This window comes from Lissotriton vulgaris, chromosome 8, assembly GCF_964263255.1.
Source record: "Lissotriton vulgaris chromosome 8, aLisVul1.2, whole genome shotgun sequence".
Taxonomy (NCBI): Eukaryota; Metazoa; Chordata; class Amphibia; order Caudata; family Salamandridae; genus Lissotriton; species Lissotriton vulgaris.
Window position 1 is genome coordinate 816,347,394 of NC_141696.1, and position 22,044 is coordinate 816,369,437.

The 22,044-nt window shown below is 43.7% G+C and overlaps 1 protein-coding gene across 2 annotated transcripts in view; it reads right to left on the minus strand.

The window, feature by feature from the left end:
- IL1R2 (interleukin 1 receptor type 2) overlaps positions 1-22,044 on the minus strand; it is an 89,329-nt gene that overhangs the window by 25,309 nt on the left and 41,976 nt on the right. For both annotated transcript variants that reach the window (XM_086934706.1, XM_086934707.1), the window contains exons 5-6: positions 14,075-14,249; positions 1,234-1,299 (exon numbers count right to left, since the gene is read on the minus strand). In XM_086934706.1, the coding sequence (XP_086790832.1) occupies positions 1,234-1,299; positions 14,075-14,249 (241 nt within the window). The remainder of the gene's footprint in view (positions 1-1,233; positions 1,300-14,074; positions 14,250-22,044) is intronic.

Here is a 22,044-nt window from a genome sequence, read left to right on the forward strand (position 1 = left end):
CAAATAGCCATTCAAACATCATGGGGTCCAATACCCTTATACAACAGAAGTTTGCTTCCTACCTTACTCACTGCCAAAAATTCTAACAGATGGATCAAATGTCAGTGGCTTCTTGGAAGAACATTTTCCCCCAAAGCACATTCATCTCTCCAGTAATAGTTAAGTGCATTGAAAACACATAATTATTTATGAACCGCTCCTTAGTCAAGTGCGCCCACCATCTAAATTAATGATGACTCATGCTCATCAAAATATAGATGCCTAGTGCCTACTTCAAGCTCAGGTAAAAAATAACAACATTTGGCCTGAGCATGAACTGCAGCAGATGAGGTCAAATGAAGGACTGGCTCAGAAACATTTGTCTGAACAACTCCAACCAAAACTCTCCAAACCCACTATACCACTCTGGTTCATCGTGAATGGTGACCTCTCCTCATAAACTAACATCGCCAAGAAGAACCAGAAAGCCTTAGTATCAGCTTTCACTTCTCCCAAAAATGAACCCTTCCTCATGCAATTAGACTTCAGGTCTAATGTCTGGCCTAATCCTATCCCATGTAGATCATGGGACCCTCCTTGCGGGTATCCACTACTTAATGTCTCTGCTAAGAATCATTTTGTCCACAACTGCTTCTCCCATCAAAAGGTCAAAAACAATTCATTCATAGCTCTTCATCGAAGGGTTCACATTGGCTACCACTGCAAGCCCATACCATCTTCAAGACTTGTGCCGTCTATGCAACCACCTATCTCCATGGAAGGAAAAAAGATAACCATTGGAAGAACTTATCAAAACACAAGAAGCACTGGCAAGCTTGAAGTTCAAGACGTCTAGAAAAGAAATGTCCAAGTGGCAAGTCTTTTTAAGCTCTGTTATGAATTTGGAATTACAACCCAATTTGGTCCTTGTGCCTTTAAAAAATAATTAAAATTGCTCTATTCAAGTATCACTTCATCCATTACTTCTATGGGCTCCAGCTCTTCCAGTCGGTTCCCTACGAGTGAAAAATTCTACCCTCCCCCATCAGTCCCCCCAATATTCTACTCAATCGAATAGGAGCACAATTTAGATCTTCCTGCATATATCGCTGCTCTTTCTTGCGAGCATGGTGTGCACTACATGAATATCAATACAAACATATGCATACATACAACAACATTCAGGTTGATGCAAGAGGATGTGCTTGTGACGGCTATCACCTCATGAGCGGCTCAACTCATTCTATGCCTTACCCACAGCTGCTGCTATTGCCTTGTGATTTGGATAGATAATCAGTGGTTGGTCCTTCTTTTCTTGCTCTGCCCAGGGAGAAAAATAAAAATAAATGTTTATCTAAGAGGAACGTTAATTATGATAGAACACCAAAAGATTTTTTTTAAACTAAGAAATGACAAAAACAAATTCCTCACAAATTCTTATAAACTTTGCGTTCAATTCGGCTGGGTATACTTTAGATCACAACAAAAATATGATAATATTGACTATATATGCACCAGTTTAACAACAGTTACCTCATCGCATTTTATATTTTACATTAGAGGTTGCATTGAAAGTTTCATATAAGGTAAAGTACCATAGCTATAAACAATATTACAAGGTGACCCACATGCTCTTGAAAAAGTGGTTATCAGCATGTGAGTCAAGCACAAATGTGAGTTTCCGGACTGTCATGGGATGGAAGAGCAACAGAAAAGGGAAGATCTATACAACAAAAAATGTAGAAACGTAGGGCCCGATTCACAGAATGAATTTAAGACTAAATCCTAAACTTACTACTATTTGGTATTCACAGAATGCACTTACTACTTTTGGCATTCACAGAATGCACTTACTACTTTCGGGATTCACAAAGTGAACTTACTACTTTCGGGATTCACAGAATGAACTTACTACTTTCGGTATTCACAGAATAGATTTAAGACTACTAACTTTACGTCCGCACTCGGGCCATAAATTCCGGCCCGGAGGCGGAGTTTCCGGCTTGGGGGCGGAGCTTATGGCCCGGAGGCAGAGCTTGCGGCTTGGAGGCGGAGCTTGCGGCTCAGAGGTGGGTATTTAGCCATGGCTGAAATCTCCACCTCTGGGGCAGAAGCTCCGCCTCCAAGCCGCAAGCCCCGCCTCCAAACCGTAAGCTCCGCCTCCGGGTCGTAAGCTCCGCCCCAAGCCAGAAACTCCGCCTCCGGCCTGGAATTTACGGCCCGAGTGCGGACGTAAAGTTAGTAGTCTTAAATCTATTCTGTGAATACCGAAAGTAGTAAGTTCATTCTGTGAATCCCGAAAGTAGTAAGTTCACTCTGTGAATCCCAAAAGTAGTAAGTGCATTCTGTGAATACCAACTAGTAGTAAGTTTAGGATTTAGTCTTAAGTTCATTCTGTGAATCGGGCCCATTTGAACAGGAAGAAGAAAAACATAGAACACTAAATGAAAAAAAGTATAAGAAATTGAGGTTGCAACTACTAGGAAAAGTGTCTGAAAAAGGAAAACAAAATAGTACAAAAAAGTGGACAAATTACAGTCAAAAGGTAGTTGCAATCATTGGCATTTACTGTTGTGACCGTCATAGTTTTCTGTTTTTGTGACACTTTGGGAGAGTTGATACAGTCGGTACCACAAAGCATGAGGCCTGGGAATGGATTCTTCACAGGTTGCTCAACAGAAAGAAGAGTTTGGTATGCGTGACTGTGCGTGGATTGTATATCATTCTGTAAAACAGTCAGTCTGTGAAATCAGAATACAAGTCTCTGTTGTGTGGTAGAATTCTCCTTTCTATCCCTCTTCTTACACATGCGCCCTTGTGTCGTTTTCTGCCTTTCATTAAAAAAAAAAAGCTTTGGCAAAGTCTATAGCTTTAACTTTTCTGAAAAAAATGTATTAAACATTTTTGTCAGCAAATTTGTATTGGTGTGCAGAGCAGCACTTGGTATTCTTAGAGAAGGCAGACATTTACGATCAGTAAATAGTGTTTCCTCGAATCATTCACTTCATGCTTTTTTGTCATGTTCCAAAGTATTCCATTGTGTGTGCCCCTTTCTATTACCTTACCTTCATTGTTACATTCACATCTGTTACAACTTTCAGACTTAGTGCTCTTTCTAGCGAGACCTAAAAGAAGTGCATTTGAAGGCAAGGGTGGTAATATTGGCACACTCTAACCTCTTTTATGTGAGTCTTATAATTATTTTTTTATTGTAAATATCAATGGTCATTTTGCATATGTATATAAACTGTGGTGCCTGTTTATGAACTTGTCATGCAGTGCAGTTCAGTAAGTCACCTTGCTACGCTGCGTGACAAGGAAAAGGCAAGAATGTGCCGTATTCAAGGCGAGACGGCGCATCCCTGCCTTTTCCTCTGCGCTGGCGCCCTTTTGTCAGTCTGGCATTAACGCAGGCACTCTTACACCATGGTGCAAGAGTGCCTGCATTGCAGGCAGGATTGTTTTTGTGCAGGAAGGTAACCCTTGCTGCACAAAAACAATCCTGAGAGGCATATTCCTCTTTCGATGCATGCTGCATTCTGCAGCACAACTAAAAATAGGAAGTAACGAGGAGAAATCAAGATATTTCTCCTTGTTACGTCTCTCCTGGGAAGGCACATCTTGTTGGTGCATTCACAGGTCTGCCAGTTCTGGTAAATCCGGGAATGTGTCAAAAACCATGGGAGGTGCATGGGAACGGGGAACATCCTTTACAACGCAACTTTTACCAATCAGAGCCTTTACGACGCAACTATTACAACGCATGCCATTACAACGTATTGCACTGGGGGGCGCTCTAGGATAGGGAATAGATTTAATTTACTATCCAACACCTTCCCTACTATCCACGGGGACTGGAGTTAGAATAGTAAATTAAACTATTCACTATCCAGCACCCCTCAACACTATGCGTTGTAAAAGCATGTGTTGTAAAACTTGCGATGTAAAGGCATGCCTGGTAAAAGCATGCGTTGTAATGTCATACATCCCATGGGAACACGCCATGCAACACCCATGGAATGCCTTCCCAGGGCAGAGTAAGGCAACGCAGCGAGTTGCGCTGCATTGCCTTACTCCAGATTTAAGGAACCACTCATGATAACGCACAGTGGCCTTTTGTGGCTTCATAAATCTGACTTAAGGTTTGCATCGCTCTTGCACCTGCAACAGTGACGCAAACTAGCTCACCAATAGGCCTGTTTCTGTCTAAATTACGGAAACCTTAAAGGTACAGTGCCTCATTTATGAGGAAGTCAAGCACTGCAGCGCAACAAGTCCCCTTACTTAATTGCACTGCATGACAGGGAAGGGCAGGAATACACCCTATTTAAAGCAATATAGCGCATTACTGTTCTTTCCCATGCGCATGTGCCCTTTTAGCAGAAATGGGCACCTCTAGCTGGCAGTGGTATACACCCTGTCCAAGTAGAGATGCTTCCTTCTAGTCAGGGTAAGGGAGTTACACGCTCAAGAAAACCCCTGCTCACCATCCCCCCCTTGTTATGTTATGTTTTAACATTCTTGTAAAGCGCACATTCACCAATTGGTTTTATGGCGCTGTTCTAGGAAGTGCCGAACCCTGTAGGAATTTATTTGTATGCTTGTCTAAACAGCCATGTCTTAAGGGATTTTTTGAAGCTCAGCAGGTCAGTGCAGGATCTAATTTCAAGGGGAAGGGAATTCCAAAATCTAGGTGCCAGAGTTGCGAACCTACAGCCACCCTGCTGCCAGAAGGTGAAGGTGAGCCAAGCGTAGGTTGTGCGAGGAAGTATACCTTTGAATAAGGCTGTCAATGAATTTGGGGCTCCAACCATGTAGGGATTTAACGACACAGCGCTGGGTAAAAATGTTTTTTTCTTGTTTATTTTTCAGTGTCCTGCTGCTTTTTCCTGTATTTTTCGGCTTTCCCTCCTCCCCCCACCCCATGGCCAAAGCTTTTTTTTTTGTAATTGTGGCGTTCCCATCACACTCACCACCCATCCTTTTTACCTTGCATTTTTAGAGGAATTTAGTGTTGCTCTTTTTTCTTACTCCCGCTATCCCCCCTTACACCACTTGCACCCTGTCCATGCGTGCCTCTCCCTTTCACTTGTGACCTATCTCCCTGACCGCCACATCTCTGAGTCCTGTACCCTTTTTTTACCTTTTCATTTTGTTTTCACTGTCTGGCCTCTGATCTTCTGCCCATCCTTGTATTCTGTTTTTTACTGAGGGGTCCAACAATCTCTCCTACCTTTCTCCTCAGATGTTTTCAGAGGAGCCTGGTGTGGTACCTTTTCCTTCCTCCTTTTCCACTTCCTGGGTCCTTGCACATGTGCTCCATACCACAATCCCTCATTTTCTTTTCTATGCTTTTATTTTAATCAATTAGGTTTTTAGTCTTTGTGATGATTTTTTTATAAGGGACTTTAGTTAATATGTTAGATGAAATGATATTAGTTACGTTTTTTGAGTCAGCATAAAGTAAATCCCTGCGTGAAGCAACCATCTATGCAACATTACCCACTTCCTTCTTCAACAGCGATCCCTGAGGGATGCTAACTAGTTGTGTTCATTAGAAATAAACTGTAAAAATGAAAACAGCTGTCCTCCGGTAAATCTATGTCACCAATGTTAGTTCGTGTACATCATCACTCGTTTCAAGATGTATCAAAAGGAAAGTGTGAATACCCAGTAATGGTAAACTCCACACATGTGTAAGGAAACATATGCATTTCATGGATTCAATGTTCTAATATAGTCTTATAGCCCACCGTATTGGGCTATACTGGCCATTAAAGGCCCTCTCCAGCGTTTTCGGCGATGTCCTTTAACAAGGGAGAGGAACTTTAATGCCAGTTTAGCCCAGATAGGAGAGGCTATTAGGACATTCTGCCACTAGAGGGCAGAATGGTCTAACAAATAAAAGAGAGACCTCACGGAGCCCAAGGGGACTGAAATCTCCTCGGGCTCCATGAGGCCTTTGTTCACAGTAACCGTGTGAATGACAACATTGGAATGCTGGAGCTCCGGGTTTCTACCGGCCATCAGAAATCCGAAGCACTCAATTGGTTTCAATGGAGCTCCTAACTTTCCAATGTTCTAACCTAGCGTAATTTTAGTGGGCTGCTAAAATAAACCTTTCTTGAAATAGCCTTATATGGTTACTAGCAGCCCGTCCCTACCTTGTCCGGGAGCAACAGGCTTCCCCGACCCCCGCCCGCCCCGACATTGTCCAACAGCCTGGGCCCCGCCCGGCCTGTCCTCCGCCTGCCCCGACCCCCGCCTGCCCTGCCCCCCGCCTGCCCCGACATGGGTCCCCTTACCTCAGCCCCCGCTCCTCCCGCCTGTCCGCTGCTGATATACTGCTTTAAATATGTCTGTTCTTCTTTGCAGAGGTGTACAGCTGACCAATCTGTTCTACAGAGTGTACATTGGCTGGGAAAGCTTACATCATAGCTAATCTTTTTGGCCTAGAGGTGTGTTAATGATTGCTGTTTCACCATAAAAACACGGGATCATTCTCTTTTCTCCTGCAGCCCGGGCCCCCGCCCAGCCCGTCCCCTGCCTGCCCCGACATGGGTCCCCTTACCTCAGCCGCCGCTCCTCCCACCTGTCCGCTGCTCGCACCGCCGCTGGCCTGTCCACTGCTCCTCACGTCACCGCTCCTCCCCCGCGCCGTGTCCGCCGCTCCCTTACCTCAGTCGCCGCTCCTCCAGCCTGTCCGCGGCTCTCACCGCCGCTGGCCTGTCCGCTGCTCCTCACGTCACCGCTCCTCCCCCGCACCATGTCTGCCGCTCCTCGTCGCGCTCCTGGACGCCGCTCCTCCCCGCGCTCCTGACGTGAGCACGCACGTCGCGGCCGGGCTACTTCGGAGGGACTACTTTTTTTTTTACTGTAAATTTTTTAAATAACGTTTTTTTTTAAATGTATATAGCCTATAACCATCTACACACCCCGACGATTCCAACGTTGTATCGGATGTGTGGATTGGCGCTGTGGTTCCCGAGTTTACCCGCCTCAAAGGATGAAAGTTCTTCCTTTTTCAGTGTCCTGCTGCTTTTTCCTGTATTTTTCGGCTTTCCCTCCTCCCCCCACCCCATGGCCAAAGCTTTTTTTTTGTAATTGTGGCGTTCCCATCACACTCACCACCCATCCTTTTTACCTTGCATTTTTAGAGGAATTTAGTGTTGCTCTTTTTTCTTACTCCCGCTATCCCCCCTTACACCACTTGCACCCTGTCCATGCGTGCCTCTCCCTTTCACTTGTGACCTATCTCCCTGACCGCCACATCTCTGAGTCCTGTACCCTTTTTTTACCTTTTCATTTTGTTTTCACTGTCTGGCCTCTGATCTTCTGCCCATCCTTGTATTCTGTTTTTTACTGAGGGGTCCAACAATCTCTCCTACCTTTCTCCTCAGATGTTTTCAGAGGAGCCTGGTGTGGTACCTTTTCCTTCCTCCTTTTCCACTTCCTGGGTCCTTGCACATGTGCTCCATACCACAATCCCTCATTTTCTTTTCTATGCTTTTATTTTAATCAATTAGGTTTTTAGTCTTTGTGATGATTTTTTTATAAGGGACTTTAGTTAATATGTTAGATGAAATGATATTAGTTACGTTTTTTGAGTCAGCATAAAGTAAATCCCTGCGTGAAGCAACCATCTATGCAACATTACCCACTTCCTTCTTCAACAGCGATCCCTGAGGGATGCTAACTAGTTGTGTTCATTAGAAATAAACTGTAAAAATGAAAACAGCTGTCCTCCGGTAAATCTATGTCACCAATGTTAGTTCGTGTACATCATCACTCGTTTCAAGATGTATCAAAAGGAAAGTGTGAATACCCAGTAATGGTAAACTCCACACATGTGTAAGGAAACATATGCATTTCATGGATTCAATGTTCTAATATAGTCTTATAGCCCACCGTATTGGGCTATACTGGCCATTAAAGGCCCTCTCCAGCGTTTTCGGCGATGTCCTTTAACAAGGGAGAGGAACTTTAATGCCAGTTTAGCCCAGATAGGAGAGGCTATTAGGACATTCTGCCACTAGAGGGCAGAATGGTCTAACAAATAAAAGAGAGACCTCACGGAGCCCAAGGGGACTGAAATCTCCTCGGGCTCCATGAGGCCTTTGTTCACAGTAACCGTGTGAATGACAACATTGGAATGCTGGAGCTCCGGGTTTCTACCGGCCATCAGAAATCCGAAGCACTCAATTGGTTTCAATGGAGCTCCTAACTTTCCAATGTTCTAACCTAGCGTAATTTTAGTGGGCTGCTAAAATAAACCTTTCTTGAAATAGCCTTATATGGTTACTAGCAGCCCGTCCCTACCTTGTCCGGGAGCAACAGGCTTCCCCGACCCCCGCCCGCCCCGACATTGTCCAACAGCCTGGGCCCCGCCCGGCCTGTCCTCCGCCTGCCCCGACCCCCGCCTGCCCTGCCCCCCGCCTGCCCCGACATGGGTCCCCTTACCTCAGCCCCCGCTCCTCCCGCCTGTCCGCTGCTGATATACTGCTTTAAATATGTCTGTTCTTCTTTGCAGAGGTGTACAGCTGACCAATCTGTTCTACAGAGTGTACATTGGCTGGGAAAGCTTACATCATAGCTAATCTTTTTGGCCTAGAGGTGTGTTAATGATTGCTGTTTCACCATAAAAACACGGGATCATTCTCTTTTCTCCTGCAGCCCGGGCCCCCGCCCAGCCCGTCCCCTGCCTGCCCCGACATGGGTCCCCTTACCTCAGCCGCCGCTCCTCCCACCTGTCCGCTGCTCGCACCGCCGCTGGCCTGTCCACTGCTCCTCACGTCACCGCTCCTCCCCCGCGCCGTGTCCGCCGCTCCCTTACCTCAGTCGCCGCTCCTCCAGCCTGTCCGCGGCTCTCACCGCCGCTGGCCTGTCCGCTGCTCCTCACGTCACCGCTCCTCCCCCGCACCATGTCTGCCGCTCCTCGTCGCGCTCCTGGACGCCGCTCCTCCCCGCGCTCCTGACGTGAGCACGCACGTCGCGGCCGGGCTACTTCGGAGGGACTACTTTTTTTTTTACTGTAAATTTTTTAAATAACGTTTTTTTTTAAATGTATATAGCCTATAACCATCTACACACCCCGACGATTCCAACGTTGTATCGGATGTGTGGATTGGCGCTGTGGTTCCCGAGTTTACCCGCCTCAAAGGATGAAAGTTCTTCCTTTATTATAGTAGTATAGATTAAGAACAGTAATAACAGTGTAAGTTATGTATGTTTTGAAAAAGTTGTCCATTCTCTATGTTGTTGCTTAGATAGCTAACAATTACAGCAGTAAGTCTTCAGTGTGGCTAAACTACCCCCTGCTCTTCTTCAGTATTACAAATCCCCTTCCTGTTGTCCAGCCTCCACTCCAGCCAGCTGCACACACCTTTCCTCTCTGCTGTCACTGGTACCCATCCTATGCTTCCCCGTGGTGGAGCTCTGCTTCTACTCTGAACGTGCTCCTGACATGGCCATGCCGTTCCCTCACGCTTTCTCCTCCGCCATGATTTTCATCCTTACTCCACTTCCGCTCCAATGCTGCTCTATATGTCACAACGCTGCTCCCACAATCCTCCTCTACTGCTTCTGTTTCTAGAGCTGATGCTATGCCAATCCTTACAATAGTTACACAAGAGTGAACCCACACCTGCCAGTCTATGACCTACAACTTCACTTGCAAAATAAACATATTTTCTCAAATGTAGCATATTTAGACAGTTTAGTACCAGCAGTTAAAATATTTTTATGATAATATTTCAGTAGCTTTGTCCATGCAGTGAAGATGTACAGAAAGGGCCTGATTTAAAGAAGGATAGCAGAGTGTAATCCTTAGTGGTAACATAATTTCATCCCCAAGTGTGATTTAATTCTCTGGGAAAAGTGGTAACGTAATTTCATCCATAATTGCAACTTAATCCTTTTAAAAACTGTGGTAATACAACTTCACTCTTCAGTGTAATAAAACCCTCTAAAAAACAGTGGTAACATAATGTCATTCATATTCTTTAAAAAACAATGCAGACACTATTTCATCCACAAGTGTAATATAATCCTTTGAAAAACTGCTTTATTGCAACTTCATCCATAATTATCATTTAAGCCTCTTATTATAAAGTATAATGAAATTTCATTGACAAGTGCATTTTCCACTGGCGGCGAAATTATGTTTACCATTTCAGGTCATGTCAATGGCAATTCCCGAATAAAACAATCTTATTAGACCCTGCTCTAAATGGTTTAATTTTTTTTAATAAGTTGCTTTTTATGTGCAAAAAGATTTTTCAAAGGTTTTTTCAGAATTAAATGTTGCTGCGTATTAATTAGAATTTGCAACACATATTATTATTATTAACAGACATTTATAGAGCACAGCGGTCACCTTGCAGGTATCATGGCGCTAATATATACAACACAAGAAAGCCTCCTATTCCACAACAGTCAGCCTTAATATCAGGAACGTTATCTCTCTTAACTTGGGAAGAGCCAAGTTTTTAGATTCTTCCTAAAACTAAGTAGGTTTCTATAAAGGGGGCTGGTTATTTGTTTCATAACTGCGCTGCCTTGATCTGAAAGGATCTTCCACCCGATCTTGCTTTCCTAAACCTTGGCACGCACACCAAGTTGGCCGATGAGGACCGTAGATACCTCTGAGGCCCGTATGAATGGGAAACATCCTTTACAACGGAACCGTTACAACGCGGTTCCGTTACAACGCAGGATTTACAACGACTTTCGCTGGAAGGCGCTCTAGGATAGGGGATAGTTTAATTTACTATCCAACACCTTCCATACTATCCACGGGGACTGGAGTTGGAATAGTAAATGAAACTATTCACTATCCAGCGCCCCCCAACCCAAGTCGTTGTAACGACTTGCGTTGTTAAACCTGCGTCGTAAAGGTATGCGTTGTAACGGTACGCGTTGTACCGTCATACATCCGTATGAACTGAATTCCCTCTATAATAACAAAGGGCCTATTCCATTCACAGCCTTGTGGACTATACACAGTGCTTTAAAAACAGTTCTCTCCCTTACTGGTAGCCAGTGAAGGTCCCTCAAGGTGCTCGAGGCTGAGTCATATCTTGATTTATTCAAGACAAGTTTAGCTGCTAGAATTTGAATCCTGCACAATCTCTTGATTAGGTAGTCTGGTGCACCTAGTAGAAGGAAGTTACAATAACCAGTTCTGCTTCATACAGTGCATTGTAGCACTAGTTTCCTAGCTGGCTGGAGTAGCAGTGGAACAATTTTCTTAAGATACCTCCACAGTCTAAAACAAGTGGCAGACTTTTTATAGATGAGTCTCCATTAATAGTTTTTCATCCACCACTACTCCCTGATTTCATACTGACTGAACTGTCTTAAGATTCTCAGGATAGTCCAGGGCCAAAAATTGCTTGGGAGTTTAGAGGGGGCGCAACACAAGAACTCAGTTTTACTTTCATTAAACTTCAATGTAGTTCTCCTATGCCAGCATGCCATCTCTTCTAGGCAGGCATGTAGTCCTTCTATCTGGCTCTGGCTGTTATTGTCTAAGGATCTGCGAGGCAACGTTACCACTGTACTGTATGTATATATGAAAACATTTGCTAATAAAATCTGTTGAAATTAACACAAAAAAAAACCAACAACAAAAAAAAGAATTAGCTGGGTATCGTCCATGTAGTTAGCAAACGAAATCTCATGGGATCTAATCAAAGTCAATAAGGGGCGTAAATGTGCATTTAATATTACATGCTGAGATTTATACTGTTGCCATGTACCTGTATTCTATGAGCATTTTCCTGGGACATATGTTTTATAAGTCCTTTTGCGACAAATTGAGAGTTTATTATACTTATTCGTAACTCTGAAATTTTTTTCCTGAAATTTGTATTTCTACCAACATATTTTGAGTTTTCCAACAGACTTTGTTAGTGAATTTGGAAATTGGCTGCCCTTTCTAATTTTGCCCACCTGGAGGTGTTAGCACTCCATTTGTTAAACAGATCTCTACATGTATTGTGTAACATCGACATAATAGCTATGTAGTCATGTTTTTTTAAGTGATAGCCGCGTAAGTACTACAGAAATATCGTATACGCAAAAAACTGTCTGCAAAGAGTTACTTCTTCACTAAATGATTGAGTTATCCAACCCTTCTCACATGATAAGCAATGTGTGATATTATGTGGGTGGTATTCTTTGCCCTATGGCTTTTACAGATTTTTAGTCTCGCTTAAACAGTGTTTGGGCTGTGCTGTGAGGCGTATTGTTCAGTGTGCTTACATCCGATCCAGAGTATACCACTTTTTTTCGTTGTCACTCTAATTTGCAATATTTCGATTGATCAACTCATGTAGGCTTCCCTTCCTTTCTTGTGTTAGCTCCTCCTCCTGATTAATGACCAAGTACATGTGTTCTTCCTCATCTTTGTTCTACAGCTTCTTGTTGCAACACTCTTTTTTTATTTATTTTGTAAGCGTATCGGTATTATTCCTGAGCATGCAATGTGCTTTCCCACTTTTAACACAGACATACAGATTCTTACTTATGTTGCTTTCACCCTATCTGCCATCTCTACTGACGCTTTAGTTACTTACACCCACAACTGTACTACTTCAGTACTTTACGAGTCGCTCCCTGGCAGTCTTTCACAGGGGAAGTTCACCAGAGCTGGTGGTGGATGAGTCACTACAGATACATGGTTGGCCTGCTATTTATTATTTATGTCACAGTTAACTTTACACCTTTTTGGAAGAGCTATTAAAGGCAGAGTAATCCTCAACATTTAGGATTTTCACTATACAGGGACCACATATTAGGGCAGATATAGGGCCAGAGGTGCGAATGGCAAACCTGACATTTTCTATTACAGTTTACTTATGAATCAGGCCCCAAATATTCTCTTTAACCCGCCTAATTGTTTATTGTTTGTCAACTGTTGATGTGCTATTGTTTGAACCTGTTATTTGTTTTTATTGTACTTGCTCTGTTTTGTTTGCTACCACAATCTCCCTTAATTAGGGGCACTTCTTAATTAGACATATAGCGCCTCATTTAGAGTTTGGAAGGAACTGGAAATCATCCCATTTTGGAGGAAACTCTAAACACAGAGTACTATTTGCCAACTAAATATCCTCCATCTTTGGGATAGTATTGTGGAGCAATTTCAACAAGTGGATTCTATTCCTTAGACTGTCCCCCAAAAATTAGGGGATTTTCAGCCTGTGGGACCGATTCAGAAAGTATTTAAGAGTTTGTAAAAAAACGAATCCTTCTCGTACTCATATGCTTTTGCAAATCAGCCCTACAAATACCCTTGTGAGTGGCACGGAAATACATAACTGCCTATTAATAAAAATTAAAAAGAGGGAAACATCACAAAGAGGGTACCATCCTTTCTACTGTACTAATTTTAGATTAATATTTCCTAAATGTCCCCATTTTAGGTGTTTTGGGGTTCATTCACCAAGGGATTACGTGAGTGAAGGAGTACTAAAGGAGAAATATTTTACATTCTCATGAAAGCTTGTGTGAAATGTGGAGAAGCGTGGCTCAATGGTTAGAGCGGCAGACCCTGATGCAGAGGTTTTGTCCTGGACCAGGGTTCAATTCCTGCCTCGGCGGCTCTTGGACTCAATTTCCCTGGACCTGATAGTTCTCGCCTCGGTTCTTAGTCTAATCTTGGGTGAGACTCTGGGCAATAACTTGCTTAATCTCCACAACGGCCCCTGCAGCGCTTGAATCCCTGTTCACCTTCGGGGTGCCCAGGAGTGGACATTTTACAGGAAAGCCAGGATGGGTTCCACAGCGGTATGAATACAGCAGCCTCCGGGTAGAAGTGCGCTATATAAATACTTTACATTCTACATTTACATTTGAAATGGCCCCTCGCATGACGCTGACCTTATTAACGAACCTTTCTTTTAGGACTCAATTTAATGGAAATTGAGAAGTCACACCTATGTCAAACGTGAGTCACGCCTGATTTACAAGTACGTCACGCCTATTCATAGAAAAATGATTGCAAGAGGCGTTAACCACTGTGCATCATTACTATGCACATTGTACAACATTACCTACATTTAAAAGCCATGATCATCAGGTATTTATTTACCAACAGTCTGGAGCAAAATGATCCTGGTGGCTCTGTACTCTTTCCCTGTGTGCTCAAAGGTCATTTCACACGTATAATATCCTTTATCTTCCAAAGAAACATCTTCAATCTGGAGATACGTTGTGCCTTCTGGGTACTGGAATTTTGTACTGAGATGTGGCAAAACTGCATTATCCTGTAAGAAAAATAAATTCCAGTTTCAGCACATAAAGAATGCTCATACATATTTAACTCTACCTATGTTTATATTTGTGAGGACGAATAATTTTCTTTTTGTGTTATTTTTTATTCTTGAACGAAACTACGGGAACTCCACTTCTGACACTGAGTAAAATACACCCATATGAAATAACCAATTATGAAATATTGCAAGCCACGAGATAATTTGTTTAGCATGCTTGTAAATGTGTTTATAGGTCTTTCTTATGTCATGCTTTTATCGCACAGCTAAGAACCCGTATTGAATCTCCTTCAGCTACCCCACCTCCCACTGCTCCAGGAACGCTTATTAAGATATGTTTTCTTCATTTCAAAAAATACTTTTTTATAGTAGCCAAGGTGTCTTCCTTTTTGTTCCTCTCTGTCTGTGTATCTCACACAGAGACAGGAAGTCAGGTATTCGTTTTTTTGTTTTACTTTGGGGATGGATTGCAGGAGGCTTGTGTGGAGGGTGGTGGGGAGGGTGGAAGGATGGTAAGTATTTTTGGATTATATAAAGAGGTTAGAGACAGGTTACTCTTTAAAGCGTGGGCCAGGGTGAGAAGGCCAGCGTGATTTTTAGGCATTTCGGTGGGGGGAGGTGGCCAGGGTGCAGTGGGGTGGAAGGAAGGAGACCAGTTAGCCATTGTTTCCGAAATACAGCTTCTGGGAGGACCCTGGCGGAAGTGAGACCATTATGTGCATAGCACCCCAAGGCTCATCTGAGCTGTTCATCTTTAGGAGCAGCGTGGTAGGGGAAGAAAAAATAACTTTTAGGGGCCATACACAGCATACAATTGTTCACGGGTTATTGGCAATATTCGTGAACTTTTCTCCCGCAGTGTTCCAGGTGACATCATTGGCAACTCACCCTTCACTCTTGCTTTGTATCTTATACCACCTGGAGTCCCTCTATGAAAAACAAGGCTGTTATTGACAACTAGCCATACGTAATTCTATATGTAATATGATACCTTGAAGCGAAATCTTGATAACTGCACGTCCTACCTATTTTACCAAGTAGCCTGAATTTTAAAACCAGGCACACTAGATTGTGGATTTAGAAGTTAGGTAACTGATTGCCCCACTAGGTTCCTGTGCCAGTGGACAGCCTCCAAAAATAAAGAATGCCATGATTGCCAATGTGGTCTCAGCTCATGTTTGTGGGAGTCACACAGTGAGAAGGTCAGGGGTCCCTAATACAGATAGAAGCTGATGGGAGTGCTGTGCTGAGTTTTGCAGCAGATGCCTGGAGCCGAGCCGGAGGACGCTCTTTTCGGGCGCGGGCGGCTGTGTTATGGAATGCCCTTCCATTTTAAATCCGGACCCTTGCCGACCTGCTTTCTTTCCGTTGAGCGGTCAAGACTTTTCTGTTCCCGTAGCATGTTCTTTCTCAATCTTTTATTTTCTCAGTTATGTTGTGTGGCCTCCTTGTCAGGCGCCGGGACGCTCCTTCGCTGGAGCAGCTGCGCGCATTATAAATGCCATTAACATAACATAACATAACATAACAGTATCAGAAGGTAAAGTTACAGACAAGGTTGTGTTGATGCCGTAGGTTCCTTGCCACTGTGGTGCTTAGTGGTCAGGGGGCAATGCTAACTTTGCCTATAGTGGCAATGAATCTGGCAAAGTATCGGCACATAAGATCCTCACGCACACCTGCAAAGCCCTTCCTAACCTGAGATCTGCCTACATCAACCATCAACTGAACTTCCACAAACCCTCTAGACACCTGCGCTCCTCTTTACTCACCCTCGTACAACCCCCCCTGCATCTGTTGCAACCACAGCAGTGGGCGTTCGCTCTCCTACATTGCTGCCAAGACCTGGAACTACCTTCCCCTCCAGCTCGGAACAGCCCCCTCAAAGGCAGACTTCAGGCAGAGACTCAAGACCTGGCTCTTCAACTGAGACACAGTCCCCAGATACTTCCAGGGGTGGCAGTGTTGCGCTTTACAAATGCTGTTTGATTGATGGTTTCATTGGCACTGAATGGTGACTAACAAGAGAATGGGTCTCCACCTCTCAGCTATATGGCTGAAGCTACGTCGACTTGAACAGAATGTCAACTCATATTGTGTCAGCTGTAAACATTAATGTCATAATTTCATATTTACCCAGGATGACAACGTTAAACATCAATTTATAATAAGGCCCTCCTCTTTGCCTATATCATGACCATTCTTTGCAAGATGGACAAAGACATCATTGACAGACATACGGTGCACAGTGCACTGCTTTATATATAAACAACAATGGTCCATACCAGTACCTTTTGGTGTAAATCATAATTTTGTTTATTGAACAATAACTTGCATTTCAATTTCAGAGGACACAGACTGCTGGAATTAAATTGTATGTACAATTCTGCTTCACTTCAACTGTGTGTCACCCCATTATGTGAAACAATTTTCAGTACTCATGATCGAATGCATGTCACCTAACCCAATATTAATATATTCCTAACTAACTGCATTTCTAAAATAACTCAATTTATAGCTAGGGGCCTGATTCACAGAACTAACTTAAGACAAAATCCTAAACTTACTACATTTGGTATTCACAGAATACCAAAATTAGTAAGTGCATTCTGTGAATACCAAAAGTAGTAAGTACATTCTGTGAATACCAAAAGTAGTAAGTTTAGGATTTTGTCTTAAGTTAGTTCTGTGAATCGGGCCCTGGGAGTTGGTGATAATTGCTATTCAACTTTAGAAATATATGTCTTCCCTGAGACTGTGGTGACAATTTGTGATGAATGTGCTGAAAAATTGTCTCTGCATTGCCCTCTGCTGTTTTCCATAACACTCACTTATCCGCGTCTTTCAGTCTCACCTGACTGTCCTCCCATATTCTGAAGTATACAAGGGAATGGATGCCTTACCTCTCATAAAGCAGCAAATCTACTGAGAAAGGGGACATAAGTGACTGAAATACATTTTCAGTTTTGGGACTAAATGTGTTTTGCATGATGAGCATGATGGATGTCCCAGGTAACTCTCTAAATATGAGTTACTTTAGGGCTAGCTGAACAAAAGCTTCTGTTAGTGGTACCTGCATAATCTGTGACCTCTGGCTTCCACATTTTCTCTGGTTCACTTCTTATCCCTATCTCTTCAGCCTCCTGCTTTTGACTTCTGACTCTCCTGACTTAGGGCCTGATTTATAGGTTGGCAGTATGGATACTCCATCGATGTTGCAATGGAGTATGCGCACCGCCACCATAATGGTCCGTCCACCCAATTGAAATGCTGGCTGACTATAGGCTTTGCTATGGTGGTGACTACTCCATTACCACTATAGCCAAACCTCTCCGACAGCCAGAAGGAGTAATGGCTGTGGGAGAAATGGCTATATGTCCACTCATCCATTCAGAAAGGGCAGACATTGACCCATTTATTAACTGCCCATCACTGCTAAGCAAATGCTGGTGGTAAGGTGCAATAAAAAGCTAGCAATTCTTCCCCCGTTTTGTGGCATGACTCCAATGGTGAGGAGTGCAAAAACAACAGTTGATGGACAGAATGCAGAATAATGTCATACATTCACCCCAGTACAGAGATCTGGGCCTAAATCCATCGTTTTTTGCTCACCACACCACCCCAGTTCAGACATGGCCATATGTAAATCAGCCTTGACCCTGTGCCTCATGGGAACAGACCAGCCCGAACTGCCAAGTCATGTCTTCCCTGGACCGGAATCAAGCATCCTAGGACTGGTTTCTGGCTATCAGCCGTCATCAGCCAGGATAGCTTGACTCCAGTGGTGTGGAGAGTACGGGACTCACGTCTGAGCATACCCGTCCCACTCGGGGTGACAAATGCAAAAACAACAGTTAATGGACAGAATGCAGAACAATGTCATAGATTCACCCCAGTACAGAGTTCTGGACCTAATTCCATCGTTTTTTTTGCTCACCACACCACCCCAGTTCAGACATGGCCATATGCAAATCAGCCTTGACCTTGTGCCTCATGGGAACAGTCCAGCCCGAAATGCCAAGCCATGTCTTCCCTGGACCAGAATCAAGCATCCTAGGACTGGTTTCTGGCTATCAGCCGTCGTCAGCCAGGATAGCTTGACTCCAGTGGTGTGGAGAGCAGGGACTCACGTCTGAGCATACCCGTCCCACTCGGGGTGACAAATGCAAAAACAACAGTTGATGGACAAAATGCAGAACAATGTCATACATTCACCCTAGTACAGAGATCTGGACCTAAATCCATCGTTTTTTTTGCTCACCACACCACCCCAGGTCAGACATGGCCATAAGCAAATCAGCCTTGACCCTGTGCCTCATGGGAACAGTCCAGCCCGAACTGCCAAGCCATGTCTTCCTTGGACCGGTATCAAGCATCCTAGGACCGGTTTTTGGCTATCAGCCATCATCAGCCAGGATAGCTTGACTTCATTGGTGTGGAGAGCACGGGACTCACGTCTGAGCATACCCGTCCCACTCGGGGTGACAAATGCAAAAACAACAGTTGATGGACAGAATGCAGAACAATGTCATATATTCACCCCAGTACAGAGATCTGAGCCTAAATCCATCGTTTTTTTGCTCAGCACACCACCCCAGTTCAGACATGGCCTTATGCAAATCAGCCTTGACCCTGTGCCTCATGGGAACAGTCCAGCCCGAACTGCCAAGCCATGTCTTCCCTGGACCGGAATCAAGCATCCTAGGACCGGTTTCTGGCTATCAGCCGTCATCAGCCAGGATAGCTTGACTCCAGTGGTGTGGAGAGCAAAGGACTCACGTCTGAGCATACCCGTCCCACTTAGGGTGACAAATGCAAAAACAACAGTTGATGGACAGACTGCAGAACAATATCATCATTCAATAATGAGGAGAGAATTAAAAAAAATTATTTTCAAAAAGAAAATCTCTTTTGAGGATTTTCTTTATGAAAATATAAAAAGAAAACTGTTTGGTGCAGGTCTGCATCATGCTAACACAGACCCGCACCAAACAGCGAAATGCATTGGCACGAACCTCTGTGACGGGGGTTACTGCCATACTGCTTGGTGCTCATTTATAAATTTGCCGGTGGCCCCCCCAACATGGTGACAGAGTGATTAACTCTGTCCCCCTGGCGGAATGTCGGGCCATCCACCAAATAATAAATCAGGCACTTAGTCATTATTTTTACGACAACAGCGCAGTATTCCAATGATGATATTGCAAGCACTTCATTTCTGACTGACACTTGGCCATTCAGCACAAAAGCACTCATCCAGACATCTGCCACACAGACAATCAGGAGTATAACTCTGAGAATTGCAACTGTCAAATTAGAAACAAACCAGTGATACAATGAAGACAGCCAAGTCTGATCAAGACTGAAACAGCATTGGATGTACCAGTATTACACCTGCTGTGAGGGGTACTCCCTTGCAAGCACTATAATTGTAATCCTCTTGGGTGCTACACAGGGATCAAATGTCTTACTAAAATGAGAAGCTAAATTCGGGCAACAGGGTGAAGCAGAATCCAGAGGAAAAAGTCACATACTGTAGTCAGATTTATCAGAAAAAAGAAAGTCATAGCTTCACAGAAAAGGAAAAAGCTTCAAGTGAATCCCTATGCCTGATCTGGTAAAGGGATACTGAGCAGGATGGGTCAAAATGTTTAAAGCCAAGTTGTGTAAGAGATCATGAAGGCAAAGTGGTACTGACGTGGTACAACAACAGGTAAAAAAGACAGGCAATGTCATGTAAGGAATGGTGGAGGCAATGGCAAACATATGTATTTTGGAACTTCTGCATTGGAATGATGTGTCCATATTATGGTTGTCCATTTGGCAGGACCCAATGCAGCTGGCCCATGACAAAGGTGAGCTTTATATCTTGCATGGATTGGCTGTAGCCACAGGGGTGGTAGAGGCCTTCCCCTACCTGTCCCATTGCAGCACCCCTGCTGTACTGAACGTTCACTGCCATGTCGGGGGAGGGGGTAATTTTCACCCACAGTTCTCTCACTGAGAAAGTGAGACAACCATAAGTGAAAATGCATGCCAAGCGGACTGTCACTTCATGGCGGCACATTCGGCACATGAATTTGTTTTTCAGAAACAAATGCCAAAGGAGGGCTCCATTTCTGAAATACAAAAAGAAATGTCACTGATCCATAGGGAATTTTCTCCCTTCACTTTGAGATCTTTGTTTTCATTTTCCTGCCCAGGTTCGCAACGCCTTGCAATGCAGACAGGAGAAGACCAATAGAATGCCCGAAGGCTTTCCCTAAATAGGGCTTGCCTCCTGATCTTCAAACAGTGTCAGTCCTGGTCTGCTGCAGATGATGAGTCAACTGTGAGGCAGCTCCCCACTTCCAACTGAAGTGGGTGATCCTCAGGTTTGGCCAAGTGGGAGCTCAATCAATTTTTGCTATTCCACCAAATCCTAAGTGGCCCCAAACCCTATTATGGGAGTTTCAGAGGGTTTTAAATGGTATTTGTGCTCCCACTGAGGGCTGAATTTGGGACAAAACAGAGAAATGGCAGGTGAAGAGAAACTGTTCTTGTTAGCACCAGGACTATTGTTGCTGTAGTTCACCTTCTATTGTGTTCAGTCGTTGGAAGATCATGGTAAAGCAGTGTTCTGTATGTAATACATGTACTACAAAACAGCTTTTCAAGCTACACGGCCAGGAAGCATTCTCTTGAGCATATTGTAGTTGTAATTGCATTTATATAGCGCTTACTAGCCCTAATGAGCGAAGTGCTTTTTCGGTGAGTAGCAAGCTACTCTGGAACCCACAAAGGATTAGTGGTGAATTAGTATAGTGAAATATGAAAGTAATTTGAGTGGTGGATATGTTAGTCAGTTATTTGGATTGAGAGGATAGTGGAGGGATCGAAGAGGGAAAAAGGTTTGCATTTATATAGTACTTGCTACCCCTGATGAGGTGTTGAAGCGTTTTTTTGGCGAGTAGCACGCTACTCCGGAACCCATAAAGTTTTAGTGGTGAATTAGTATAGTGAAATATGAAAGGAATTTGAGTGGTGGATATGTTCGTTTGTTATGTATACTAATTTCATTAAATACAGTTGCAGTACAGTGTGGACATGTACTTGTAGATCAGTAATACTTTGACCAGGAGGTGTGTTTGTGTCAAATTGTCCTACTGAAATAGGCAAGTAGGTGATATTTGTTGTGTTTGTGCCCTCGATTGGATGTTGATGCATGATCATTGGACTCTGTGAGTGTGCAAGAGCATTGTGTTTTGTGTGATCTAAAGCACTAGAATCAATTACCTGCATGATCGTGTGATTTAAATGCATGCGCTTATTTGCTAAATTCAATGTTAATGCAAGATACCGGTGGTGGCATATGCTGCTTTATGTGAGATATGCCTTAAGAATGGAGTGTACAAATCTGTTTAGCTTAGCTTGGTAAGCAGTGAAGAGTCTGAAGGGCTGCAGCCCACTGTCAAAATAAAAGATGTATTCTCAAAAGTTGACAATATTGGAGATTTTTCCTCAACCTTCTGGATGAAAATTTGCATAATCTTGGAACAGATACAAAGGGTCACTAAAGACATGGCATTAAAACCCCCATCACGAAATGAACATTGGGGAAGTGCAGAGAACAGAATGAAACTCATTTACCACACAGCCATATCTTCAAAAATATTATTCTGAAAAATCGGAATATCATGAGGAACAATTAAAATATCCAAGAAGTCTATAGCAATTAGGGATATGGTAGCTGAAGTTCAAAGGAAGATGCGTGCCCTTTGACATCAGGGCCATAGCCGGCACCTGGCGT